Source organism: Oryzias latipes, chromosome 21 (assembly GCF_053564925.1).
Source record: "Oryzias latipes strain Hd-rR chromosome 21, Olatipes_Hd-rR_3.1".
Taxonomy (NCBI): domain Eukaryota; kingdom Metazoa; phylum Chordata; class Actinopteri; order Beloniformes; family Adrianichthyidae; genus Oryzias; species Oryzias latipes.
Window position 1 is genome coordinate 553,056 of NC_136257.1, and position 27,419 is coordinate 580,474.

At 41.8% G+C, this 27,419-nt stretch overlaps 4 protein-coding genes and 1 long non-coding RNA gene across 5 annotated transcripts; all 5 read left to right on the forward strand.

Moving 5' to 3' along the window:
* The first annotated feature begins 3,752 nt into the window (after positions 1 to 3,752).
* On the forward strand, positions 3,753 to 4,620 carry LOC110013316 (gamma-crystallin M2-like). Its single transcript, XM_004084547.5, has 3 exons — positions 3,753 to 3,837; positions 3,920 to 4,162; positions 4,234 to 4,620. Exons 1-3 carry the CDS (start codon positions 3,829 to 3,831, stop codon positions 4,510 to 4,512), a joined length of 531 nt encoding a protein of 176 aa, XP_004084595.1. The 5' UTR covers positions 3,753 to 3,828; the 3' UTR covers positions 4,513 to 4,620.
* A 4,705-nt stretch (positions 4,621 to 9,325) lies between these two features.
* On the forward strand, positions 9,326 to 10,183 carry LOC101168516 (gamma-crystallin M3-like). Its single transcript, XM_004084548.4, has 3 exons — positions 9,326 to 9,434; positions 9,535 to 9,777; positions 9,857 to 10,183. Exons 1-3 carry the CDS (start codon positions 9,330 to 9,332, stop codon positions 10,130 to 10,132), a joined length of 624 nt encoding a protein of 207 aa, XP_004084596.2. The 5' UTR covers positions 9,326 to 9,329; the 3' UTR covers positions 10,133 to 10,183.
* A 3,088-nt stretch (positions 10,184 to 13,271) lies between these two features.
* Positions 13,272 to 14,143, forward strand: LOC101169995 (gamma-crystallin M2-like). Its single transcript, XM_023950904.2, has 3 exons — positions 13,272 to 13,407; positions 13,487 to 13,729; positions 13,807 to 14,143. The coding sequence occupies exons 1-3, from the start codon at positions 13,399 to 13,401 to the stop codon at positions 14,077 to 14,079; spliced, it is 525 nt and encodes a 174-aa protein (XP_023806672.2). The 5' UTR covers positions 13,272 to 13,398; the 3' UTR covers positions 14,080 to 14,143.
* A 5,365-nt stretch (positions 14,144 to 19,508) lies between these two features.
* LOC110013585 (uncharacterized) lies at positions 19,509 to 20,659 on the forward strand. Its single transcript, XR_002288728.3, has 2 exons — positions 19,509 to 19,675; positions 19,756 to 20,659. It is a non-coding gene; the product is annotated as an uncharacterized LOC110013585 (long non-coding RNA).
* Positions 20,660 to 23,072: 2,413 nt separating this feature from the next.
* Positions 23,073 to 23,962, forward strand: LOC101169012 (gamma-crystallin M2). The gene is made up of 3 exons (XM_020699980.2): positions 23,073 to 23,228; positions 23,311 to 23,553; positions 23,639 to 23,962. The coding sequence occupies exons 1-3, from the start codon at positions 23,199 to 23,201 to the stop codon at positions 23,915 to 23,917; spliced, it is 552 nt and encodes a 183-aa protein (XP_020555639.1). The 5' UTR covers positions 23,073 to 23,198; the 3' UTR covers positions 23,918 to 23,962.
* The last annotated feature ends 3,457 nt before the right edge of the window (positions 23,963 to 27,419 follow it).

A 27,419-nucleotide genomic window follows, 5' to 3' on the forward strand; every position in this document is an offset into this window, starting at 1 on the left:
ATATATATTCATGAGATATTCATGGCAGCACTGATCCCGCGGGTTTTTTCTGCCGCCCGCTCCCGCCCGCAGCACAATTCAAACCGCCCAATCCCGCGAGATTTGGGTTGGGTCCCGCGGGACCCGGCGGGACCCGATCCCAATGCAGCCCTCTAGTTCAGATACACAGTAAAACTAGCAGGGTGAAGTAAATAGACTTTATTTCAACCCAAAAGACTTATGTATTAACAAAGACGAAAACGAAGTATTTTTTGGGGTTAATATTATTTAGTTTCAGTTAGTTTTATACACACGACAAACAGTTTTAGTTAGTTTTCGTTTTTTTAAAAACTCTCGTTTTTATTTTTATTTCAGTTAACGAAAATGTTTTTTCAGTTCTAGTTTTAGTTTTTTCGTTCGTTTTCGTTAACTATAATAACCTTGCGCTGACCATCCAGTACAGGATGGAGAGGATGCTCAGGAAAATCCATGATGGATATGAGCTCATTTAAAGTCCTCCTCTCCATCACAGATTCAAATGTGTCCATTTTACAACCGATTACGGAGCCAGCTCTTCGGATCAGTTTGTTCAGTCTATTACTGTCCCTAGCAGATATGCTGCCCCCCCAGCAGACCACTGAGAAGAACAGAGTGCTGGCCACAACAGACTGGTAAAAGATTTCAAGCATCTTGCTGCACACGTTGAAGGACCTTAGCCTCCTCAGGAAGTGGAGTCTGCTGCTGGCCTTCTTATACACAGCAGTGCTGTTGCTCTTCCAACTCAGTCTGTGGTCGATGGGTACTCCCAAGGTGATTGAGTTCACACCAGTCCACAAAGTCTTGATCACTCTGAGGGCAGACCCCATTGCCCCACAGTTAAGTTAAATTCATTTGTTATATTTCTTTGTTGAATAAACCATTTCATTTTATTTCACACATTACATAGCAAAAGTCGCGTAATGACTGGTGCACAGATGAAGTTAATTTTGTTTTGAGTAATTCTATTCTTTTGAGTTCTGTCTGAGGCCTGATTCTGAGGCAGAGGCAGGAGCTGGAAACTTCCTGATGATGTAGCAGTGGGAGGAGCTGAATAAGTTCCTGATGACGTGGAAAGGGAGGAGCTTGGGTGAACACTTCCATCTGGGGAAGATGGATATGTTGGACTACTGTTTATATTTTTCTGAATATGTAAAACTTGTTTTGAAGTATAAGTTCAGTTTCTTGGTTAAAGCGTTAAATTACTAGTAATTTACTACTTTAGTTAATATTTAGATTTTGAATGTTTTGTGTTTGTGATTCCCTCCCTATTGTGTCATTGGTCTGATCAGGCAGTAGAAAATCTCCCCAATGTTTCCTGTTGGGGGGTCAGTTTGCTTCAGTTGGTTTGAGCATTTGTTATTGATTCTCTCAGTTACATTTTGTTAAGTTGACCCCATTTTAATTTAGGCCCATGTCATTTCTGTGTTGGGTAAAATAAAACCCCTGATTTGAAGATCTTTTTTTGTCCTGTGGCTCAGTCTCTGCCCTGACAATCACCTTCTTATATTCCAGATCATTTCCCTCTGACAGGCGTCCAACGATGGCTGTGTCATGGAGAACTTCTGGATGTGGCAGCTGTTTGAGTCATGGTGGTCATCATGGTGAGGGGGCACATGAACAGACATCGTTCCGGAGCAGAAAAGGCCTCACATTACCATAACCTCAGTGAGAATCATGGGAAAACGTGTCCCAGTAGCCAATTAGCTCAAAGCCCCGCCCCCACGTAAAAAATAGGATCAGCTCTGCAGTGAAAACCTTTAACCTTATCTTTTGGTTTGTGTTCTTTTACTAGGTAAGATTTGGGTTCTTGTTAGGTAGGCCAATTTCTGTTTGTTACTTTGGCCTGGGTCCACTCTGAAGTAAATACTCTAGCTCTCATGGTTCCATCAAAATAAAATCTCTTCACCTGCTTTAAGTGTGCTGGCTTTTGAGACTGGAGGGAGATGGGGCTTCATTTTATGCTGCGTCCTCTTGGGCCACTAGACGGGGGGCGTAACACCAGGGCATCACCTGCCTTCGCCCACAAGTAGCCGGGATAGGCTCCTGCAGCCCCCTGACCCCGAAAGGGAAAAACGGAATAGAAAATATACGAATGAATAGAAAAAAATCCTCACATCCAAATCCAAAATTGAATCCAAATTCCTTTACTGCTTTTCTGAAGTAAAAAAGAAAAACACTCACAAACAAAGATTAATATCCAAACCAACAATACCAACAAAAATATTATGAATTTAGAACAGGCCTTTCTAGGTCAACTAAATCATAATGGGATCCATTATAAAACCAGGAAGTGAAAAGAAAAACTGGTAACAAAGAATGGTAGTGTCACAAGAACAGAAGGCTAGATCTAAACGCAGCAGGTTTATTAGCTAAAAGTCCACAAAGCTAAATCAGGGTCAGGCAGGCAGGGGTGGATAACAGGCGTGAGATCATCAGAGACGGGGTAGTCAGGATCCAGCCGTGTGTCGGGGCAGGTGGCAGAGTATCCTGTCCAGATATAACGCTCAGTAATGAAGGCAGCTTGGCACACTGAATGAGACTCAGTGCAGAGATAAGTAGACTGTGATTGATTGTACATGAGAGTCAGGTGTGTGGCATTCAGGAAGAGCACGCTGGGGATGCTGGGAGTTGTAGTGTGGCTAGTACTCTGGGTACGGCTCCCGCCAGTGACCAGAGGGGGAGACAGAGTTCTGACTTCTGAGAAGTAGGTAATACAAACAAAGGAGGTGTGCTTTTACTGGAATGATGTGGTAAACTTTTAAATGTGTGCGCCCAACTCAACTCAACTCAACTTTATTTATATAGCACTTTCATACAACAGTAGTTGAGACAAAGTGCTGAACACAACAGTAAAAAACATTAAAACATGTTAAGGGGGGGAAAACACAGAGGGAGATAAAACTATAGAAAACAGTAAACAGTTAGAAAAACAGTGGTCTCATATTGGGTTAAAAGCCAGAGCATAAAAATGGGTTTTTAAACGGGTTTTAGGGTTAGGGTTAGGGTTAGGGTTAAAGATCCATTACAATTCCACATGAAAGATTTCAGGAGTTGAACTCTATTACAAGAACTGTATTAACATATGTAATTATGTTCTGTCACAAGACCCCTAAAAGGAGATGCCAAAAGTTGAACAGAAACCTAGTTTGGTGACAGTAAGTCATTAAAGCCAATGATAGGACAATACAGGGGCAAAGACCACAAACACAAACCCCAGCATGGCAATTACTGGTTTTTAGAGCTTTTAGAGATCTGTCTTCTCAAATACTACGCAAGAGGCCTTCAGTTCTTATCTGTTTTATCAGCTGCTAGACTTGACAGAAAACAGATCTGTTTTATCTAAACACAGTAAAGGAATACAATGCACTATTGGTAGAATCATACAGGTCAAAAACTAAAGACATTGTTAATCATCAGAACATCTTATAATTTCCAGATTTTTTATGCTTGATTAGACACATCCAAGATCATATATCGGCAGTTGATGTAGTTTTAAATGCACAGGATCTTTTCTCAATGACAGCTTCTACATGTTTTGCCTGCTGTGCTAAATGCGGTGGAAGAGAGGTTTCCCGTTATTTTCTTTACAACAACAGTGCATGAATGCCAACATACGTTTACACCAGAATAATAACCCCTTAGTGTCTGGACTGCACACTAGGCTTCTATAGCATGTTGCTAGGTCAGGGTTTTAGACAATAGAAGCCCTGCCTTTCTTTCTTTTTGGGTAGGTATAAAAGTACCAGCCTGGCTGCCAGTGAAGCACAGCAGCTGAAGCTCAGTCTTGAGAAACACCTTTGAACTGTCATCATGGGCAAAGTGAGTAAATCATGGAATCATTTCAAAACATTGCCTTGTCCTTGTGCTTTTTTTTAACTAATACATTTATCTTCTTTTGCAGATCATCTTCTACGAGGACAGGAACTTCCAGGGTCGCTCCTATGAGTGCATGAGTGACTGCGCTGACATGTCCTCCTACCTGAGCAGGTGTCACTCCTGCAGGGTGGAGAGCGGTTGCTTCATGGTCTACGACCATCCCAACTACATGGGGAACCAGTACTTCATGAGGAGGGGCGAGTACGCCGACTACATGAGCATGTTCGGATGGAGCGGGGGCATCAGGTCCTGCCGCATGATCCCCATGGTTAGTTTAAAATCTTTTGGGGTTTTTTTCTGCTTTTACTTGAGGGAGATTCTAAAACTTTAACTTTCCAGCACAGGGGATCCTATAGGATGAGGATCTATGAGAGGGAGAACTTCGGAGGTCAGATGTACGAGATGATGGACGACTGCGACTCCATCATGGACCGTTACCGCATGAACAACTGCATGTCCTGCAACGTGATGGACGGCCACTGGCTGATGTACGAGCAGCCCCACTACAGAGGCAGGATGATGTACATGAGGCCCGGGGAGTACCGGAGCTTCAGGGACATGGGCTTCAGCGGCATGAGGTTCATGAGCATGAGGCGCATCATGGACTCCTGGTATTAGTTTCAACTGAACCAGTTGTTTTGATATTGGGGGAAAAGGGCCCACATGAGGCTCTTTACTGTGTATCACAACTTTATCACTGAAAATAAAGTCAATAATTAACACAAATTTTTAAGACTATTCTTTTTTTAAAATACCTCCTAACTGGAATAACATCTTAAATGTGAGTTCCAGAGAAGACAAAGACAACAAACCAGGAAAAAAAACGAAACAAGCAGCATGGACTAAGAACTATAAAGATATACAAAGGATCTCCAGAAGGAATTTTTCAAGGCTTGCCTTTTTTAACTTTTTCAAAGGTGAGAAATTAACATCCTTGCAAATATTATGACTATTAATACTATATTTTGCATAGCGTAAAGTGGCTGGGATGAGGGTCAGCACCGCTAAGTCTGATGCCAAGGTTCATGACCGGACAAAGGTCAAGAATCAGAGAGTTTCTCCTGTCTGTATGGGTGGAGTGTCCTTGCCCCAGGTGGAGGAGTTTAAGTATCTTGGGGTTCTTGTTCACAAGTGTGGGAAGATCAGAGTGTGAGATAGACAGGTGGATTGAAGCGGCGTCCGCCGTTATGCGGTCCCTGTATCGGTCCATTGTGGTGAAGAGATAGCTGAGCCAAAAAGCAAATCTCTCAATTTACCAGTTGATCTTTGTTGCAATACTCACCTATGGTCATGAGCTCTGAGTCATGACCGAAAGGACGAGGTCCTGACTACAAGTGGCTGAAATGAGCTTTCTCCGTAGGGCAGCTGGACACTTCCTTAGAGACAAGAGAAGCTTGGTCACCTGCGGAGAGAGCTCGAAGTATAGCAGCTGCTCCTTCACATCAAGAGGAACCAGTTAAGGTGGCACGGGCAGCTGGTCCAAATGCCTCATAAATGCATTCTTGGGAAAGTCATTCAGGCATGTCTTATTGGGAAAAGACCACCGGCAGACCCAGAACCTGCTGGACTGACTACATCCCTTGACTGGCCCGGGAACACCAGAGGAGCTGGAGGAAGTGGCCCGGGAGAATGAAGTCTGGGAATCTTTAAGATATGAGGTGTGCCTTGGATTTAGGGCAGTGATGGAGAGGAGGTCACTAAACAAGATCCTATCCATTATGGACAACCCAGACCATCCTCTCCACCCTGTTCTGGACAAACAGCAGAGTCCCTTCTCTGGGAGGCTCAGACAGCTCCGCTCCAAAACTGCCAGATACCGGAAATCCTTCATACCCAACACAATACAACTCTACAATGACTCACAATGCAACAGATAACCTGTGCACATCTTTTCTTTATTCTTTCTTTTTTGCACATTTTTTTTCTTACCTGGACTGTCTGTAAACAGCTCTTTAAATTTTACCACATGATTGTTACTTTTTTTTTAGATATTATTCTTATTCTTTTTTCTTCTTATGTTTACAATGCTGTCATTGGCTATGGTAATGAACAAATTTACCACGAGTGGGATCAATAAAGTAATTCTGATTCTGATCTCAGTATTAGTTCTACTAGATCAACAGTAAGTGCTGCTTTTGATCACCTGATCTTTGTAAACGGACTTTTGTTTTTGTTTGTTTGACTTGTCCTGTCCAACAGCTGAGCAAACAGATGAGAGCTAAAGGCCGTGCTTTTCAACATTTACATGCTTCTTCTCTGAAATGTCATCAGAAGCTCATTTCAACATTCCTTATTTTAATGTTTTTTATTTTTTATTGTTGATTGCTTTTGTCAATGTATTATTTTTTTATGAACGTTTTAATGATCATTTTTATTTCCAGTGCTTCCTCAGTTGGCTCCTCCCCCTCTGGGTCAGCTGCTGTTCAGCCACTGCAGCTCTTGGCGGGAACCTGCATCACTACTTCGCTGTGATGAGGCGGGTCCCCGTCTGTGATGCTGCACTTGGCTATGTGGCTGTCCACAGAGGAGGAAAACCAAACTACTAGTGTTTCCAACAGCCAACCTTTCCCATGCTCAGCTGGTTTTCCATGACTGTCCACATCAGTTAAGGGGGTTGGGGGTTTTGTGTGGGTTTATGCGCTTCTGGTTGTGGGGTGGGGTTGAATTTTTATATTATTGTACTTTCTTTTTTACATTTTATTAATTTTTGTGTACTACACCTTGTATTACCAATTGTATGAAAAGTGCTACATAAATAAAATTTGATTTGATTTGATATTTGCTTAGACTGTTGTCCCTGCGACCTGTTCCTAGATCAGCGGGATTAAATGGATGGATGGCATTTAGTGACCCTATTATCTACCAAAACATATGGGATAAAAAGGAGTACACTTTGCTGGAGGGATTTTAAAAATGTGCTATACATTCAAGATAGAAAACTTAATTGGTAAGCTGCTTTATAATGTCTGTTGATCTTTCCCAATGTCAGTCTCCTGAATGTTTTTCTTTCTTTCTTTTCTTATATTATGAGTTCTAATATTCCTCCTTGTACAGAATCTAGCTGCCGTGGCGTTATCTCAGCCGCTTTGTGATGTCTCACACCAGTGTGAAAAGGAGTGACATCATGACGTGCATACAGGGATGGAATGACCAGTTCTCCAGAAGAACATTTGCTTCCAAGTTAGCTTTGGCACTTGATTTGAAATGTTTTTTTCAAGCCATCAAAGCCAGAATAACAATAATAATAACAGTTTCATTAGGGATACTTAAGTGTCAATAAATCAACAACACATGACAACGATGAAGTACTTAATAATTATGTAAAATAGGCATAACTCTATTTTAGAAATCAACATAGCACATACAGATCAGTTATCTAAAATATGTGCAGATTATTTTTCATTAGAACAATCATGACTATGACTAAAAATAACACTACATCAGCAGAAATAGACATAACACTGTTTCCGAAATCATCATAGCATATGCAGATCAATCATCAAAAATATGTGCAGATTACATTTTTATAAGAACAATCATGAATATAATTAGACACAACACTATATCTACGAAATACTCACAGCATATATTGACCAAGAATCAAAAGTAAAAAATATGTGGAATTCATTTTTCATTAGAAAAAATCATGAACCACTTTTTGGGGCAATTGAAGTGATATAATTAAAGATCAATCACTGTAGCCATCTTCAGTTATAAGGTAATGCTGTGAAATTAAAAGGGTCCATATTCTGAGCATTGTCCAAGGTATGGATTCCATCTTCTGCTGATTAACAGCCGTCCTTCTGGTTTTAACAGAGTTTATAAATTCTTTTCGCTGTTATGTCTGCAGACATTAGATGCAGGTCAGAACTCTGCTGAAAATCAGGGTAACTTTAGACTTTTAGAGAGAGCGCAGATCCCAGGCGCCATAGATGTTGAAATGATATTTGGCTCTTTGATTTATTACTGCATGTTGGTTCAGACGTCCGTGATCAAACACTTCTCAAAGTCCTTCATGGTGTTCACAACCAGAACCTTGGACTGGTCTGGTGGACCGAGTGGTGGTCAAATGGTCGTTCAGATAAGCAGCAGATCCCTTCAGGTTCCTCCTTTGATTCATCGGAGCTAGCTTGTGATTTTGATTCACAAACCTGATGAGAATCGCTGGTTTATCCGTCTCCTTCCTCCTGGGGAGTGGGTGGCAGGTCTCTATGGTATTTAGATCCAGGGAAATCCCTTTAGATGTGAGAAATGATTCCACTTGGTGTTCCAGAGTCTCACCCTCGCACCCAGGTTCTGAAGCATTGCACTCCAGCTGCAGTTAGCTTTGCCCGAGGTTTGATCTGTGAGAATTACATTATTCATCCTTGCTTGTTGTTTCACATAGTCCACTTTTTTCTCTAGAATGCTGACCCGGTTTTCTCGTTGCTCGTTTTGAGCTCGGAGTCTTCGGAACTCTTCCAGTAGCTCCATGAAAGGATGCAGCTTAACCTGGATGTCATCAAGGATTTCTTTAATGTTGTCGTTGTCACTTGTTGCTCGGTTTTTCTTGGTCGGCTCTCTTTTATGGAGATAATCAATGGCAAAACGTGTCAGCTCATTAACCCATAACTGGAAGCACTTGGGTCAACGATATTGCCCTGACTATGCAGAAGTTTGTTTCCAACCGGTGCCAGTTTAGGTCCGTTATCAGACTCCCCCTGTGAGACACTAGTTACATTTTAAACAGTGAAAAGTCAACAAGGTGATGGAAAAATATGCCTTATCACCTGCAAATATTAGTGTTGCAAAATACACTTTGCTTAGTCAATAGCAGGAGTTAAAGTGTTGCACAGGGAAATCCAGTGTTGACATTTATCATTATTCACTTGAAAATTAATGTAAATAAACCTGCGGCTTTGAAGTTTGGGTCAGTTTTAAGCGATAATGTTCTCCTACCAATACTGCAACGCAGCAAAATCTGCTGCAAGCCATGAGCCTTTACCTCTACCTAAAAATGGAGGAACATGTGAAATAAACGTACCATGAACAAGTACAAAAACAAAAAAGCACAAAAACAAAGCTTACAAGCAAAATTGGCTATGATATCACCAAAATGTTTTACGAACACCAAAATCTTTCAAGCTTTCAACAGTAACATCTCTAGATCGACATCTTTATCTATGATGGATCTACTGATGTTTCGGGATGTAAGTATTTCCAGCAGATCTTCATAGAACCAGCAGCTACAACGTAAGTCTGCCACCAACAGTCATTTTAAGGTTTTACAGTTCAGTCATTCATAACCAAATAAGCTCTCGAACTTCTCTTTCTCAATAAAAAAAGACATGTTCTGTAAGGAAAATTCTCCCCCGGGGTCATGACCGTTTTACATGAGTGAGTACTCAAAACTCGATAGGCTTCTATAGAAGCATGCTGGGTCAGGACTTTGAACAATGGGGGGGACAAACAGCTTTTGTTTCCTGACAGGTATAAAAGTAAGGTGTTCTGACAGGCAGAGAATCAGTTCAAAAACAGTTCTCCTGGCAAATATGGGCAAGGTGAGAAACGGTCACAATTTAACCCTAACAGTATGGTGCCTTCAAATACAATCGTAATAAATTTGAAGTTCTTACTTCCGCTTAATGTTCTGCATTTCAGATCATCTTCTACGAAGACAGGAACTTCCAGGGTCGCTCCTATGAGTGCATGAGCGACTGCTCCGACATGTCCTCCTACCTGAGCAGGTGTCACTCCTGCAGGGTGGAGAGCGGCTGCTTCATGGTCTACGACCGTCCCAACTACATGGGGAACCAGTACTTCATGAGGAGGGGCGAGTACGCCGACTACATGAGCATGTTCGGATGGAGCGGGGGCATCAGGTCCTGCCGCATGATCCCCATGGTTAGTTTTTGGGAAAATGCACCATCAAGTGGTTCAACATCATCAAAAACATTCAACACTTTTTGTTCTGTCCAAACAGTACCGGGGTCAGTTCAGGATGAGGATCTATGAGAGGGAGAACTTCGAAGGTCAGATGTACGAGATGATGGACGACTGCGACAACATCATGGACCGATACCGCATGAACAACTGCATGTCCTGCAACGTGATGGACGGCCACTGGCTGATGTACGAGCAGCCCCACTACAGAGGCAGGATGATGTACATGAGGCCCGGGGAGTACCGCAGCTTCAGGGACATGGGCTTCAGCGGCATGAGGTTCATGAGCATGAGGCGCATCATGGACATGTGCTAGATCTACATGGAATTGTTTACTTGAAAACAATAAACCACTTAGCTTTTTAAAGTCTGGTGCCTTGCTTGATTTTATCTTTACAGTATTTTTTTAAAGTAGGCTTCTGGAAGTATGCTGCACTGATCGTCTTCTTTAGCCTAATGGTCACTTACTAGACTCAGTTTCTGCACACTTTATCCTCAGTGTTCAACACTGGCTTTAGAAAATGCTGACGCTGCTGGTCTATAAACGTTTTTGCTATTATCAAATCAAAGCTTAACATTTTCCAATAGTTGTCATCTAGCTTTGACAAACTTTACAAAGTTACATAACAGCAAGCCTCCAAACTCGTTCAGAGAAAGAACACAAATGCTGAGAACACGTCACATGCGGCCAACACCAAAGTCCAGTCTTGGACCCACTTAACCCTTGTGCTATCCTAGGCACTTTACCATTGGGAGTTGGGTCATCTAGACCCACTAGACAGTGCTCTGAACCCTTTTTCTTCAATGATTTGTGATCTTCACTGGTGTCCATGGATTACATGAAATCTTTCCACCTTTATCCACCTTTGTCATGGTGGGGAGAACACCTCAATGGAAGGTTGGGATCATAGGATAGCACAAGGGTTAAAATATGTGCAGGGAAGGCAGCAATGTGCATCTTCTCTTCTATTGCACCTGAGCTTGTGCACGGTGGACAGGGCAGATCAGGGAGCATGCGTTACTATACCATGCCATTGTGACATCACAACAGCTCATTAATTCAAACCAAGCATCAAAGACATTCAGTTTTTAAACTTCCAATTTGACGCTTTAGGAATATATAGATAGAACATTGCCCAACATTTCTTTTTTAAATTCAGATCAATCAACTGCTGACATCTTCCACAGCTATTCAGGATATTTTCCAGCCGCTTCTGAGTCAGCTGATGCCATTTCTCCAAACAGGGGCACAAATATCGGTTATGGGGATTCAGGAATAGTGGAACCATCTCTTGGAGGCTGACGGGCCGGTGTGCTCTTCATCTCCGCCCCCCTTCCTTAGAAATGTGTGGAGCACCTACTTCGGATGCAAAAGTCAGAAGGAGTCACATGACTGAAAAAAAATCCATGAATACGTGAAACTGCGAATATCGAAACATGAATACACGGGGGAACATTGTGTGTGTGTGTACGAGCCATTCAAATATGACCAATAGATTTTCCCTTAACTTTTCCTTTCACCGTCAAAGCATCAATAAACAGCTGTACGCCAACTCCAGCCTCATAAAGGTTGGCTTGTGAAACTATTGTCTTACATAAAATGATCCTTTACGCAAAAAAAGTTTTTTTTAGCAGTTGTCTCGCTGATAACAGTCTGTGACACCGTTTGACAGCGCCACTCCTCTCTACACAGAGAAGGATCACCAGTCTGGTTCCTCCAAAACCATCAGGCATTCAAGAGTCCAGCATGGCTGTAATATTTAGCCAGAAACTTCTTCTAACTATCTACCTCGAAACCTACGCAGTGTGAATTGTAAGCAAATATTTTATATTAGTTTATGCAAGTCTGTCTTGTTTTAAAAAAAATGAATTAACCAAATAAAAATATGGTTGATCATATATTTCCTTGTAGTAGTTCCTAGGTTTTTTGGAGAAAAAACCAGTAGCATTCTATCATTTAACTGAGTACCCCACGTGGGTAAAACTGAGACAGTTGCATGGCCAATCCCATGTGACTCCTTTGACCAACTGCAATAGTTTTGAACTGAAGCTCCAAGGCTTTTAGTAGGAGACGCTTGGTGACAGGAGTCAAAATGTGTTGGTGGGGCTGGAAATGACACCTGTTTTACTTATTAAACCTTCACTTGTGGTCTGTGTAAAGATATATTTTTGTGTCACAATTACACAAAGTTTTAAACAAGAAACCGTTTGATCTATTCTATGATTTTTTTTTCATGCTGCTACTGTAGCGCAAAGGTAGAAAACTCAGAGGATCCCAGGTTCGGTTCTGAACAGTAAAGCGTCCTTGAAAAGCACGTTGCTCCTGGTGGTTATATGTTGGCTCCAGTGCTCTGCAGCAGTGTGTGAATGTGTGACTGTAAGCAGTTTGGGCCTTAAAGCAAAGAAAAATACTATACAAGTAGACCGCATTTACCATGAAGCATTTTTAAATAAATACCACCCTTTTTGTACAAGAGATGCATGGTTTCATTTTTGTATTAAGCTTTAAACTGAAGTTTTCTCGTACCCCCATTTATTTGCGTTTCAGTATTCGCAAAAGCTTGACAACTCAAGACGCTTGCATGAGACTTTTGCTGCAGGGGGGGGCAGAGATGAAGATCACACCGGCCTGTAAAGAATATTTCAGAGCTGGTTCCACCGTCCCTGAATCGCTGTAATCGAAGTTTGTGAGCCTGAACGGAGAAATAGCATCAGCTGGCCCGGAAGCGGCTGGAAAATATCCTGAATAGCTGTGGAAGATCTTCTCAGAGAAAAATTATCATCCGGATGAAAGAATGGTGGATGAAACCGGCCTCTTTTGGAGGAAGATGATGTCTCACTTCACTGATGAAGGAGGAAGAACGGACTCCTGGTTTTAAGGCACAGAGAGACCCTCCTAATGTTATAAAAAACGCTATGGTACAGTCTATTGATGTGAAGAGAACAAACTCTTTATGTTGATGTTCTTTAATAAATGTTTCACAAAGCATCAGAAATGTTTCAGAAGAGTTTTGGATGAGGAAGGATCGGTAACGAACATTCTTCAGCTGCAGGGGTGGGGAGTTCTCCCTATTTGTGGATTCTGCATATTTTCAGGAGTCTGGTCCCTAACCCCCACGCATACGGGGGGAATACTGTAAACAGAGTATCCCACAGTAAACCCTTTTTTCATCATCCCCTGATCCTGTTTTAGTGATCAATGACATCATGGTGTGACTGACCTGTTTGATCAAGCAGGACTCTCATCTCTGGTAATTGACCTTTGCCAATAAGAAAGCCGCACAATGTGGCTTGAAACGTTCAATTGAGACCGTGATTCTGTGTTGTCACCAAATAAATAGCTCACTGCATTGTTCCCTGGAACAATCCATTCTAAAGTCTTCTAGGGGACCCAGTCACATGGAACTGTGACAAATGGCTCTCAGTACAGTATAGGCCTAATCATTTTGCTGGGTCAGGGTTTTGCACAATAGGGCCATAGATTCTTTAGGTTTAGTCAGGTATAAAAGTAACAGTAAAGCAGCACAACCAGAAGCATCTCACAACAGAGTTCTCTGAGAACCCAGTAATAACACCACAGCTATGGGCAAGGTAGGCCAGTACAGGTTTTGAAGCATTATTTCTGTTTTCTTACTCGTTATTCTCATTGTTTGTTTGTTTTCTTTTGCAGATCATCTTCTACGAGGACAGGAACTTCATGGGACGTTCCTATGAGACCAGCAGTGACTGCGCTGACATGTCCTCCTACCTGAGCAGGTGTCACTCCTGCAGGGTGGAGAGCGGCTGCTTCATGGTCTACGACCGTCCCAACTACATGGGGAACCAGTACTTCATGAAGAGGGGCGAGTACGCCGACTACATGAGCACAATGGGTATGAAGGACTGCATCAGGTCCTGCCGCATGATCCCCATGGTTAGTGTAAAACCTTTTCGGGTTTTTTCTGCTTTTACTTGAGGTGAATTCTAACACTTTCACTTTGCACTTTCCAGCACAGAGGATCCTTCAGGATGAGGATCTATGAGAGGGAGAACTTCGAAGGTCAGATGTACGAGATGATGGACGACTGCGACAACATCATGGACCGATACCGCATGAACAACTGCATGTCCTGCAACGTGATGGACGGCCACTGGCTGATGTACGAGCAGCCCCACTACAGAGGCAGGATGATTTACATGAGGCCCGGGGAGTACCGCAGCTTCAGGGACATGGGCTTCAGCGGCATGAGGTTCATGAGCATGAGGCGCATCATGGACATGTAAAAATCTGTTTCACCAAACATTAAAGGTTTTGATAAAATAAATCTAAAGATCTTTAGCAGATAAATGTGTCATCATCTGGTTTTTGGTTTTAAAAAGCATACCACAGCATTACTACAGACACTGAAATTTTTATAAAATGTTACTTATGACGGTATTATTAAATACAAAACAGTCTGTTACATCTTTGGCACGTCCATGTTGTGTTGGTTGGCAGGACATTGTGTTTTTTATTGAGTTAGCTCTCTGCAGGCCTCCCTGGGTTGGTTGTTGAGAAAGTGAGATACAAAAACCTGGTTTAGGAAAATAATGCATTTATTAAAAAGTTACTAAAAAGTTTTTATTCAAAGTTGGGTCAAAGTTATACGGAGCTCCAGGTTTCAAGCAGCATGCAATCCTGACCACGTAAGCGCTCCCCACGTAGCTCGCAGCGCTTTAGAAATGCTCCCCCCATTTACAGCAGAGCATGAAATACGATAGTTGCTGCTTTCTGATTTGTAATAAAATGGCTCATCTGTTAGTACTAAAGTATCTCCCTTATATAGGTTTGTGTACTTTTACTGTGTAGTTTTTGAATTATCAGTTCATTTTGTACTAATAGTTCATACTAAAAAAACAGTATTTTAGTCTCAAAATACTACACATATATATAAATACACAGACACACACACATATATATATATATATATGCCAACAAATAATGGCAAGTAATGGTAATGGGACAATTATCATAACAATGGTGAGCAGATAACATCACCCAGTGACGGTCCTTGGGCAAGACCCTTAACGCTACTGCCTGCCTCACAACTTGAGAGACAATGAACCACATGTCATGCCGACTCAGACGTCGCCCCGTCAAACAAGGTCTGCGTCAGGTGCTGGGGGACCAGAGCACCCTGATGGAAAGTGAGCTACTGGAACAAGACGGAAATGGACTAGATGTGACAACAAGGTTCTGTTAGAATGCTACTACTCAAGTAATCCCACCCAGAGGGGTTACATGCAGAGAATGTGGAATGAATGGATGCTTCGAAACCCCCAATCAAGGCTTACTGCCAAACAGCCCAATGTTCTAATATCCACAAACGGCAACTCCTATCACAAATTGAGATTGAAGCGTTACAATCCAATTGCAATACCACGGGAGAGCCAGCACAGCAGGTCAGAGAGGATGCTTTACCACACTCCCACCCTGAGCTTAGGTACACAACCCAACAACCACAGATACGCTGAGGGAGGAAGCAAATGACCTGAAAGACAAGATCATGTCTAGAATGAACACTAGGCCACCCCGTCACCAGCTACAACGGTTAAGTGATGTACCGCCTGAAAGTCTACTGGAAACTGTGAATGAAGCATTGAGGGCAATTCCTACCATCACAGAAACCAATGAACTGGTTTACACTTCAGCAGCAGTGATCCTTGAGATGCTTGGCTACAAGAGCAACCATGGAAGAAAACAGTACCCACCATGGAAGCAACGGTTAGAGGCCAAAATCAAGGCAACTCGGAAGGATGTGAGTAAGCTGACAGAGGCTCAAAGAGGTACAATGAGAAAGCAAGTACCTAAGAGATACAGTCAGATAGATGCCCATACCTGAAGCACTGGAAACTGCCAAACAAAGACTCCTAGCCTTGAGCAGCCGCCTAAAGAGGTACACAAGAGACAATGAAGCCAGACGGATAAACAAGCTGACCCAAGACCCAAGGTGTAAATCTACCACACCAGACAAGACCCAAGGTGTAGATCTACCACACCAGACAAGACCCAAGGTGTAGGCTGTGCAAAGAGGCGCCTGAAACAATCCAGCACATAACTGCAGGATGTAAGATGCTGGCAGGGAAAGCATACATGGAGCGCCACAATCAAGTGGCTGGAATAATATACAGGAACATGTGTGCAGAATATGAACTGGAAACCCCAAGGTCAAAATGGGAAACACCTCCGAAGGTGGTAGAGAATGAGAGGGCAAAGATCCTGTGGGACTTCCAGATCCAGACTGATAGGATGGTAATGGCGAACCAACCAGACATTGTAGTGGTGGATAAAGAACAGAGGAAAGCCGTTGTGGTGGATGTGGCAGTGCCAAGTGATGGAAACATCAGGAAGAAGGAACATGAGAAACTGGAGAAATACCAGGGACTCAGAGAAGAACTGGAGAAAGCCTGGAAAGTGAAGGTGACAGTGGTACCTGTGGTAATTGGAGCACTCGGGGCAGTAACCCCCAAGCTGGAGGAGTGGCTACAACAGATACCTGGAAAGACCTCAGACCTCTCAGTCCAGAAAAGAACAGGAACAGCTAAGATACTGCAGGACCCTCAAGCTCCCAGGCCTCTGATAGGGGACCCCAGCTTGGAGGAGAAACCACCCGCGGTGGGTGTTTATATATATATATATATAGGTAGATCTTTGCGACATTTTCGTCTCAAAAGTAGCTCACATGCCAAAACATTGTGGGCACCTCTGACATAAACAGTATGTATAAAAATGAGAAAAAAGGGGCCCCACATTTTCCCTTTTAAGCTCTCACAAGAGCTCACCACTCAAAAAGTGGAAATCACTACACTAACCCATCACAACTAACCGAGGTCATCCGCCACCACACCAGAGCGCACTGCTGCTAGCAATCACGTCCAGTAGGGAGGAGGGTGTGGTCCCCCTTTTTCAATAAGAGAGTTTTCCAAAGTCCCAGCATCCGCGTCAACCAGGTGTCCAGAGGATTGTCAATACCTGCCACAAATGCTTCACCCACTTCCTTGGCCTCCACCACGAAGCAGGCCCAATCCTTTGTGCTGATGTGGAGCCAGTTGCTGGGGCTGGGCCACTGCTACCTCACAAAAGATACCATCTCAAGGACTAAGGAATGGGAGGGGGCCTACAGATGTAGCTGTGGTGTAATCTGACATCAGCAGACTTGGAAGGAATGCCAAGGATTAGGGGCCAGATCATTCTTGGTGTTAAGGGGAAGGAAAATATAAATATCTTGAAAATTTAGCAGTCTCTGTATTTTTCACTGTCAAAGAACAAAGAGCCGCATTAAAGAAATAGTTTAGGTCAATGTGTGATGGAGCACAGTCTCACCTGCTTCTCCACGGCTTCTGTAGCTCCAGCTATCAATTTTCTGCATTTGTAGGAACACAACACAAAACAGACTTTATTTCAGAGTGATCACACTTTATTAAGTGTGGTTCCACATCCTCTAGCTATTGAGAACAACCAAAATAGCAAACAAAGCAAATCTATCCTTTTCTACTTTGTACTATGTTAAGTATTGAGTCAGTCTTCCTGCAGCTTTCTTCTTATCTTCTGGGTTTGCTTGCTCTCTGCAAAAGCCAACATCTTCTACTTCTACTCTATCTAGCTTCACACAACCTTCACCTGCAGTAATGCCACACACCGTTTGACGAGCAGACGTCCCTGTAATCGTAGGAACGGGCAGCCATTCACTGTCTTCACAAATCTTCAGTCCACAAAAAACAACATTTACAAAAAACAACAAAACACAATTTCCTTCCATGTTTAGGGGGCCATCACCTTCCCACAGGTTACCTCAAACTGAGCAAGCCCTTGTGGGGTGCCAAACCCAAATGGCGGGATATTTTATATTTTTGCAGATTGCCTCAGCTGATGTGTTTAAAGTAAAAAGACATTGTTTAAAGCAGATTAAGATAAAGATCAACTTTATTAATCCCCGTAGGGAAATTCGGATGATAAATATGCAAGGATATCAGCCTGTCAGAGGCTGAACGAGGTCATTCTGCACTCTAACAAATGATTCATGGGGTTGGTATGTAGAACTTAAAAAAAACAAAATTTTAAGCACAAATATTTAAGTTTGCTCGATAAAGTTATAATAGTAAGTTGTTAACTTATTTAAAGAAGTGAGTTGAACTCAAATTGTATTAAAGTGGTGAGAACTTAATTTTGGTGAGAACAATTTTGTGTTCACTCAACAACAACAAAATATTAAGTTGGTGAAACTTGATTTTATGTTTAGCATTCTTGAAAAGCTAGTGCAACAACACCGGAAGGACAGGCCACGCCTTCGAGGAGAAACGGAGCAAGCACGAAGCAGCTCAATGAAGGACTGTCCTCTCTGGTAAGTTCTCATTTTTTAAATTTGTTTTTGGCCAAACTAATTCAAATAAAATATTATCTTTCAACTGTGTCGCGAGAGGTGCAGGAAAAAAACACCTTACTACACCTGCCATGATGTTGTTTTCTTGCTAACGTCGACTTTTAGCTAGCAACTGAATTCATAGGGTACTGGGGGGGGACTATGTTATATTTTAACAAGACTAGAACCAAGTATTCGGTGTCATTTTGATCTCAAGTTCAACTGAATAAACGGCAAGAATAAACTGCCTTCTCGCATAGTTTTTCTGACATGTTGTCTCACTGTTGCAAACACACAACGTTAGCATTTGAATATTACTGGCGGGAGAAACACTAACGGCTTTGTCTGCGTCAGGTGTCGCAAATTGAACGGCTCGGTGGGGTTATTTATCCAGTTCTGGTGTTATTTGCCTGTATGAGAGAGACATTTTGTAAGTTTGAATGTTTTACTTCACTCTGTTAATTAGTTTCCTCTTAAGATTAACTGCATAATGAGTCATATCTGGAACATTGCTTTTCTGTAGGTTAAATATTTGAGTACAGTTTATTTGTTCTCCAACTAAGGCAGCTATATCAGTGATACATTATACATTTTTAGCAGATAGAAAACGTTTATCGAGAAAGTCCAGCTCCTCCCTTATCCGCACCTTTCCTGCAAACCCTAATTTTATCTTAAACATATACGAATATATTTGGCAGGAAAGTTTATGGTCTTAACTCACTTGAAAAAAGGAAAAATAAGGAAGGATCATTCTTGAACAGTTGGAAAATTGTTGTTCTATTTTTACTCTTCACCCCAGCTTTAGTTTGAAATACATTTTTACCTTATAGTTTAGCATTTAAAAAGCTGCTCCAAGTTTTATTTTAAGGTTTTTTTTTTGTTCCTTTGTAAGCCAGTTTACAAAAATAAAAACGGTTAACATTTTATTTAAACAGTTTTCTTATAGTTTTTCAGGTATAACCTGTAAATCCCAATTATCAACAGTGATATTTATGTAAATTAATTTAGGAATAAGAACCACCAGTCAGTAATGTCAGAGACACATGGCATGCTCTTTTTAGTGCTGCTCATGGAAATATTTTACTTAAAGCATTTACTGTGTAGATGAATGTACAAAAGTGAATTGTAAGTTTTCATGTTTTACTTATTTCTAAAGAGATTAATGAAGGATTTAAACACATCACCACTATGGGGGCAACATCCATGTCAAAAGTAGACCATTACCATTAAAATAATGTCCCTGGTTTCCACAAGAGGAGGAGCCACAAAATGGACTTTCAGCGTATTAAGACTATGGTGGAAGAGGTAAAAACACGTTAGTTGCCACTTGACATTGTTGTAAGTTTTAATAAGTTCATACACATTAAGTTTTCCTCTTCTCTCTACAGGATCATTCCATTAAAAGGAAAAGGGGGGCTGCTATTCATTCCTTGGTTGTCTACCTAAATGAAAAAGAAGAAGATCTTTTCAAAGAACTGGTGGTAGGTAGAGGACTTATAAGACACTTGATCCCTTTTTCTTTGGACTTCAAACATTGTTATTATTTTAAAATTATTTTTAGGATGAAGATGCTGATATCACCAGGGAAGTCTTGAAAATTTCCATCGCAAGAGGGACTACACCAGTTCATGCAGGAGTGGTGATCGAGGAAACAGAAGTCCTTGGAGACCTGGATGCACCCAGAGCCTGTGCCTTGCTTATGGGACTGATATATGCCCTGAACATCAGTAAATCAAAAAGTCTAAAGAACACCTTGCAGGTCTTTCAGAAAGTTTTCTTTGAGCTTGATGCCCTGAAAGGGTGAAGAACTACTTGGCAGTAAGTGTTCTAAAACAGTGGTGTAAAACTTCATACCTGGAGGGCCGACGTCCTGCTGGTTTTCCAGATCTTTCTGCATCATGTTCACCTGGTCTTGTGTGTCCAGCAAGAATGAGGAAAAAAAGAGGACATTTGGAGGAAGTGAGAGCCTCAGTTTCTTTGTTTCCACCAACATCCTTTTTTCTGCCTCTGATTGGCTGAACACACGTGACCAGGTGATTAAAAGGAAGTACAACAAGGAAACCTGGAAAACCAGCAGGGCATCAGCCGTTTTGCTTGGAATATTTACACCTGTGCATTGAAATCGGTTATTGTGCTGCTAATTTTTTGTTGCCGATGTGCATGTAGCAGCTACACCTTTAAGCAGTTTCAATTGTAAGCCTAACAAAAATGTTTTATGTTTGACTTTTGAAGGTGTTATTTGTCACTGAAGTATTTCTTTTACTTTGTACATTGTATGCAGGAGATTAAATATTGTTAGAGTCACTACCAATCTTTACATTCTTTTGAATCTTTAATTTTTGAGAAGCAACGAGAAATGAGTATAAAGGCGGATTATCGTTTCTTAATTTTGTGAAGTATTGGATGGTGTATGTTTGAAAAATACTGTTTCTTTTCATAATAAACAATTGAAGCAAAAACGAGAATGGTGGAGTTGTCTCAACTGATTGAATTAAGTTTACAATGCTGAAAAAATTAAGGTAACAATTTGCATGGACTTTTTTGAGTAAAAGTAAAAGAAAACAAATAAGTTGAAGTAGCTTAAATTCAATAACTTGCTAACTTAAATTCACCAGAAGCTTTTACTTAAAAATAAAAAATAATTTGTGTTTGTGGGACTAAATAAAATTAAGTTAATTAAACTCAAAAAGTCAAATTTAATTTACTCAATACTGATTAGAGTTGGGATAACTCAAAAAGATCAATGCAAATTGTTACCTCAATTTGTTTAAGTTGGCCCAGTGTATTTTTCTTTAGAGTGTGCTGCACTGTAGAAAGATACCTAGACTTAACATTTCCTTCAAAAGTCATTACAAGGCACCTATTTTCATCAGTTTGGTTTATCACCACATCCCTTTTTAATGGCTACCACAGCCATTTACTCATTTTAAGGTCTACCCCAGACCGCTGGCTATCACAGCCAGCTATACAACATTTATTTCAACCCTGATCCCTTTAACGTATACAACATTGAACTCAATACATTTGCCATGGAAGTGACCAGTCATGAACCTAAGTTTGGGCTAAATCACTTTATGGCTTCGTGTAGTCTTGGAAGTTCGACTTGAGGTGTCCAATCAAAGATGCCTGCTCGCTGAACAAGGTCATTCTGCTACAATGTGGAAAGATATCAGGACTGTAACAATCCACCCTCCACTCAGTGAGGGGAACGTCACAACACCGTTCTACGGCAGGGGCATTAAGTAAATGATAGGATCATCATCAATAACGATACTAACAATAATAATAATAAACACATATAGTGTAATCACTTGTTTGTGCAAACCAAAAAGACGTACTTTACATTGGTTAAACACCAGGCCAACACTCAAAATACAAACAACCCGATATCCCCAAAGTCCATAACATGTACAAATACCACAGTTCAAACCCAAGTCCTGCAGTCTTGCTAACAAAAAAAAGAAAAGGCTCTGGAAGAAAAGGTAATGTCCAACAATCTCACGCGTTTGGTGGGAGGCCGCCCTGTCTCACTCGCTGGCCACTCGTTAATAAGGCTGCTGCTGATCCTCGTACTGGACGATCCGAGCTCTCTGGAAAAAGGTACTCCACCAATAAAATGATTAGTGGGGTAATCCAAAATTAGCAATCCCAGAATTTGATGTTTCTGCTTATCTTTCAATGGCGCCATTTTACTCAGATCAGCCATGACGTTGGACACTGAATGTTCCTCTCAAAAAGTTTTAAAAAACCACCTGTCAAAAAGACATGGGAAAGGGAACTGGTTTAAACATACCTGAAGATGATTGACTTTAAATTTGGCAACACGCAAGACCCCCACTTTATGAGATATTTTATAACACCCAGAATCATAATCAAGCACGCTTTGAGCCTCAGCCCTGTCGTAGAAAATGTCGAGATATAAATATAGACCCCCCTCCAATATCTTTTGGTCTTGCCCCAAAGTTAGCCCCCCCTGGGAGGATTATAATCAGATTAAAACCAGGATCCTGGGCTACAATATACCAAAGAAAAGCACATTTCATATTTGAGGCAATATATCAAGCAAATGATAAGTCAAAACCTTCCAAGAAAACAAGAAACAGACTCACCAACACAGCAGGAATGGGAAAAAATTGTAAAGGAAATATTCCTAATGCAATTGCTGCATCATAAAATAAGAACTAAGGAAGAACTTTGTCGAAAAACATTGAATAAATTTACTATCTATACGATGACTATATCATAACACGTATATAGAGAACGCTATAAAAACCTGTAGAGCCAAGGAAACCCAACGTGCTCCAATGTGTATTTTTTGGGGTGTCTAATTAAGTTAAACAAAAATAAAACGTGACTTTCAATTATAAAAAGACATTCTGTGACTAAAACTGTGATAAATTTGATGACAGTGAGTGTTACTGGACTTTAATTTTGCAGACTTTGGCAGGTGAAAAATCCACATTTCCCATTTATTGTCATCTCAGTACAACGTTACCAGTCAAGTCCTTTTCTCTTTATCACTTCCAATAAGTTCATTTGAACTGAAATTAGTGGTTAGATTTAATTTTTGCATCAGAAGTCAGAATTTGAACATTTAATTATTGAATATTTTCCTGTAGAGCTACTTATTTGTGTGTTTTAGCACTTTTTTAGTATACCAACAAGACAAACTGTTTTGTTTAGATAAACAATGTGGAAACATGATGTGGCATGCAGCTGTAGTACAAACAGTTCTTAACAGTCACATGGGCCAGCCCATTCACTGAAAGAAACTGTTGAAAATGCTCTGTGTGACCAGAGCAAAGCTTTTCTAAAGACTGAAAAATGACCGTAACCTCTGCATTCTGTGCAGCTCAACGTGAGCTGCCGAGTCAGGGTTTTAATTAAGGGGGTGATGGGAGGTTCAGTAGTTCTTTACATGAAGCAAGGTATAAAAGGGAAAGGGTTAAACCTGGTAGAGCATCAGTTTGCAGGAACAACAGCAACAACTCATCTACAGCCAACATGAGCACCGACATGGGCATGAGAGGAAAGGTACAAAACCCTGACTTCTTCCCCAAAACTTCATTTACGATGTTGGTCTGGGTTTATTCAAGCAAAACTTGTTGCATTTCAGATCATCTTCTACGAAGACAGGAACTTCATGGGACGTTCCTATGAATGCATGAGCGACTTCTCCGACATGTCCTCCTACCTGAGCAGGTGTCACTCCTGCAGGGTGGAGAGCGGCTGCTTCATGGTCTACGACCGTCCCAACTACATGGGGAACCAGTACTTCATGAGGAGGGGCGAGTACGCCGACTACATGAGCATGTTTGGTATGAGTGACTGCATCAGGTCCTGCCGCATGATCCCCATGGTTAGTGTAAAACCTTTGAAGTTCTTTGCTGCTTCTGAGGTTAGAAGTGTGTTGAGTCTAAACACTTTCACTTTGCACTTTCCAGCACAGAGGATCCTACAGGATGAGGATCTATGAGAGGGAGAACTTCGGAGGTCAGATGTACGAGATGATGGACGACTGCGACAACATCATGGACCGATACCGCATGAACAACTGCATGTCCTGCAACGTGATGGACGGCCACTGGCTGATGTACGAGCAGCCCCACTACAGAGGCAGGATGATGTACATGAGGCCCGGGGAGTACCGGAGCTTCATGAATATGGGCTGGAGCGGCATGAGGTTCATGAGCATGAGGCGCATCATGGACTCCTGGTATTAAATGTTGAAATCCTAATGCCAAAAACAATAAAACTGCTCTAATCTACCTTGTTGTGCCTTTGAACTCTTCAATGACACTTGGATAAATACTTATTTAGTTTATGCTAAAAACCTACTTGAAAAATAATTAAAAAGCAATTAATGTACAAAAAAAGCCAATAGCACTGCAGACAAACTTCAAAATGGTGGGGTGGTGCAAAAACATCAGCTGTAGTGCCTTACGTCTTATCTGGGGGGAGTTTAGGAGACTATGACTGTGAAATATAGTATGGCTGAGTGGAGAAAAGACCTGCAGTTGTGGAGAACATCCTTTTGTGCAACACTTCCTCAGTGGAGTCCAGGGGCCTGCTCAGAACAGAACTCTTGGATGGCAGTAAGAACAGTTCTTAAAATGATCAGAAATATAATCCATCAACTTTCTAAACCTGCTGAGTTCCTATTTTGGGTCACCAGAATACCCAGCTACTGAAGGGTGAGGGTGGGGTACACCATGGACAATGTGTTCATCCATTGCAGTAGAGGGTTGCATTGGGATCGCGTCCCGCCGCCCAACCCAAATCTCGCGGGATTGGGCGGTTTGAATTGTGGGAGCGGGCGGCAAAAAAAACCCCGCGGGATCAGTGCTGGCATGAATATCTCATGAATATATATTAGCGGACTACGTTAGGCTGTGCGGCTGTTGGAGTCTTATGTACTGAAGCTCCGTGAAGGCACCAGGTAGAGACGCCCAATGGCCTCTGTCATCTAACCTGTTGTTGGGGGTGCGCCCCGCCCCGCCTCCTACTAAGAGCGCGCTTCAGGCCGTCTGTCTGCGCGCGCACACACGCACACTTTTAACCGAACAGGATTTGTAAAAATATATTTAACAATTAGGTTGCACATTACACCAGAGGAATGCATGAAAAGATGAGGCTGGAGGAGGGACATGAATCTCTTTAATAATATCAATACAAATACGTGTTTTTTTCCTGCGGGACGGGAGACGATACAAAATCAATCCATCTCTATTACTGTGCGGGAATAAATTCTATGAGTTTTGCGGGTGCGGGCGGGATTGGTCAGAAATTCAGCGGGCGCGGGCCGGAGCGGGATGAAGAAAATAGTCCCGCGCAGGGCTCTACATTGCAGAGCAACTTTAACACAAACAACTCCACACACTCACATTCACACCTGATGAATAATTTAGAACCACCAGATAACCTCTGAAGCATGTTTTAGGACTGTCAGAGGAAGAAAATCCACACGCAGAAAGGATCTGGCTGGGATTCAAACCAGAGCCAACAAATACACCACAAAGCAGCCCCCCCCCCCCAACCAAATTTTTTACAAAGCTATTTTATATCTTTTTATTTTCCATTGTTCCAAGAAAAAAGGTTAAAGGCTTACAAATTGAAGTTCTTGTTTAGCTTTATTGTCATTTTGCTACAGAGAAATGAGACAGGACCACAGTGCACTTCAAAGAGAATACAGACATCTTGTGACATCTTCATTTTCATTACACATTTATCAATTTACACTCAGATGAGAAGTTGTTTTTACATACTAATTACAGTTTCAAAATCATCACAGTCATCTTGTTCTCCTTTTAATAACAAGTTGTATTCTTTCCTCGTTAGTTATTCTTCTTGAAGGTGGATAAGGATTCCAAAAGAACCAAATCCAGGTGGTGGCTCCTGCCAGGAGTAGCAGGAACATTAGACAAAAGTAGCTGTTTCTTAGCCCAGTTGGACACGCGCATGGTGGCAGTGTACCCATCTTCAGGAGGGAGAGGTTACTAGCACGTCACCTCCTCAAGTCCTTTAACAGTGTAGGATCCGTGTAGTGCCACAGAGACCTGGTGTGCTTTCTTCCCTAAAACTAGCTGGATCTCCCTGTTTCACTGACGTTGAGACAAACAGCTTCTATCCAGCTGCCTCCCTTTGCAGTCAGACTTCCCCATCTAGCAGTTGGAATTAGCCTCACCCAGATGCTTTTTCTTGCAGTGTGATAGGTGGATCCAAGACGTCCTTTCAGCAACCTTTACAGCTGTTGGTGTAGTCAGCAGGACTTGGAATGGCCCCTCCCCCCGTGGGCTGGACCAACACTTCGTTTTTATGGCCTTCACAAACACCCAGTAACTGACCTGCACTGGTGAAGTGTCCTGTGGAGATAAAAGGAATTCTGGCGCTTTTTTTTCCTTTGCACATCTTTAGTGGTAAACATTTTTATCAAAAGTCCACTAAATTTGCATCATCATATGGAGAATGTTGCTGTGTAGGATCAAGGTCTGGTAACCTATAAGAACCAACATTTCAAAAGGCGTTAATTTCATTTCAATTTTATTTGTATAGCCCAAAATCACAACAACAGTCGTCTCGATGGGCTTCTAAGTCAAACATGAACTCAAAAGGATCATGAATACAAAGAGTTCAATAGGAAAATACTAAAATGAACTAACAAACTGACTATGCTATACTGGCATCCCTGCCCTTAGACCCCCCTTCGCGGTAAGGACAAACTCCTAAAAAACCGGATTCCGGAAAAAACTAAGAAAGCTCAGGGGTGCCCACATGAAGGAGGGATCCTCCCCCAGGACGGACAGGCGATTTACCAGAACTCTTAGAGAAGAATTAACTTATCTAAATCTACAACTACATATATAAAAGTCCAGCAGACGAGCTTCATCCAGCCGTGGTTATCGGGACAGTCAAAGGCGCGAGTCGAGCCGGAGACAGGAACCACAGCCAGGTGTAGGAGCAGGAGCAGAGACGAGGTACTCGGTCAGGCACAGAGCAGAGACGAGCCAGAGATGAGCCAGAGGCAGGATCCACAGCCAGGTGTAGGAGCAGGAGCAAAGGCGAGGTAAACGGTCAGGAACTGGAGCACGGATGAGCCAACTGGAGTCTGGAAGCACTCCCACTCCCCAGGAGGGGAGAGGAAAAGAGGGACAATACATGAATCGCACTGCACCAAACAGAGGCATGGAGAACTAAATGATAAATTATGATCAAGAATAGAGGAGAGGAAGGGTAGAAGTAAAAAAGGAAAGAGGACAGAACCCCAGTGCACCATAGTTACCCCAGCTTCAACTTCTAGCAGCCTTTTAAAACAGTTATTGTTATTAATTTTAATTTAAACTCATTAACATTGAGTTAAATAATCTCTGAATACTAACTAGTCTAATAATAATCCTGTCCAAAGAGGAATGTTTTCAGTCTAACTTTGAATGTAGAAACTGAGTCGGCCTCTCTTCCATGAGCTGGGAGTTTATTCCATAAAACAGGGGCTTGGTGGCTAAACGCTCTACCTCCAACCGTACTTTTACTAATTCTAGGAAGGTTAAAGGTTGACCAGCTGTGCGTGTGATACGCATGCTTAGTTGAACTAAGTCTATGCAGTCAGGCCACTGTCTGTTTGTCTCTTCCATGCATTTCTTTAACTTTGATTTGATAGTACCATTAGTTCTTCCAACTAATCCTGCACTTTGTGGGTGATAACGACAATGTCTCTTTAGATCAATACAA

What these genes read in the sequence shown, in the direction of transcription:
- LOC110013316 (XM_004084547.5), top strand. An exon ending in CCTGCCGCATGATCCCCATG is followed by an intron (nt 4,163 to 4,233) that starts GTTAGTTTAAAA and finishes TTAACTTTCCAG; the next exon opens with CACAGGGGATCCTATAGGAT.
- LOC101168516 (XM_004084548.4), top strand. Translation starts at nt 9,330, where the DNA reads ATGGGGGGGACAAACAGCTTTTGTTTCCTGACAGGTATAAAAGTAAGG. An exon ending in TCCTGGCAAATATGGGCAAG is followed by an intron (nt 9,435 to 9,534) that starts GTGAGAAACGGT and finishes TCTGCATTTCAG; the next exon opens with ATCATCTTCTACGAAGACAG. An exon ending in CCTGCCGCATGATCCCCATG is followed by an intron (nt 9,778 to 9,856) that starts GTTAGTTTTTGG and finishes CTGTCCAAACAG; the next exon opens with TACCGGGGTCAGTTCAGGAT.
- LOC101169995 (XM_023950904.2), top strand. An exon ending in CCTGCCGCATGATCCCCATG is followed by an intron (nt 13,730 to 13,806) that starts GTTAGTGTAAAA and finishes TGCACTTTCCAG; the next exon opens with CACAGAGGATCCTTCAGGAT.
- LOC101169012 (XM_020699980.2), top strand. Translation starts at nt 23,199, where the DNA reads ATGAGCACCGACATGGGCATGAGAGGAAAG. An exon ending in ACATGGGCATGAGAGGAAAG is followed by an intron (nt 23,229 to 23,310) that starts GTACAAAACCCT and finishes GTTGCATTTCAG; the next exon opens with ATCATCTTCTACGAAGACAG. An exon ending in CCTGCCGCATGATCCCCATG is followed by an intron (nt 23,554 to 23,638) that starts GTTAGTGTAAAA and finishes TGCACTTTCCAG; the next exon opens with CACAGAGGATCCTACAGGAT.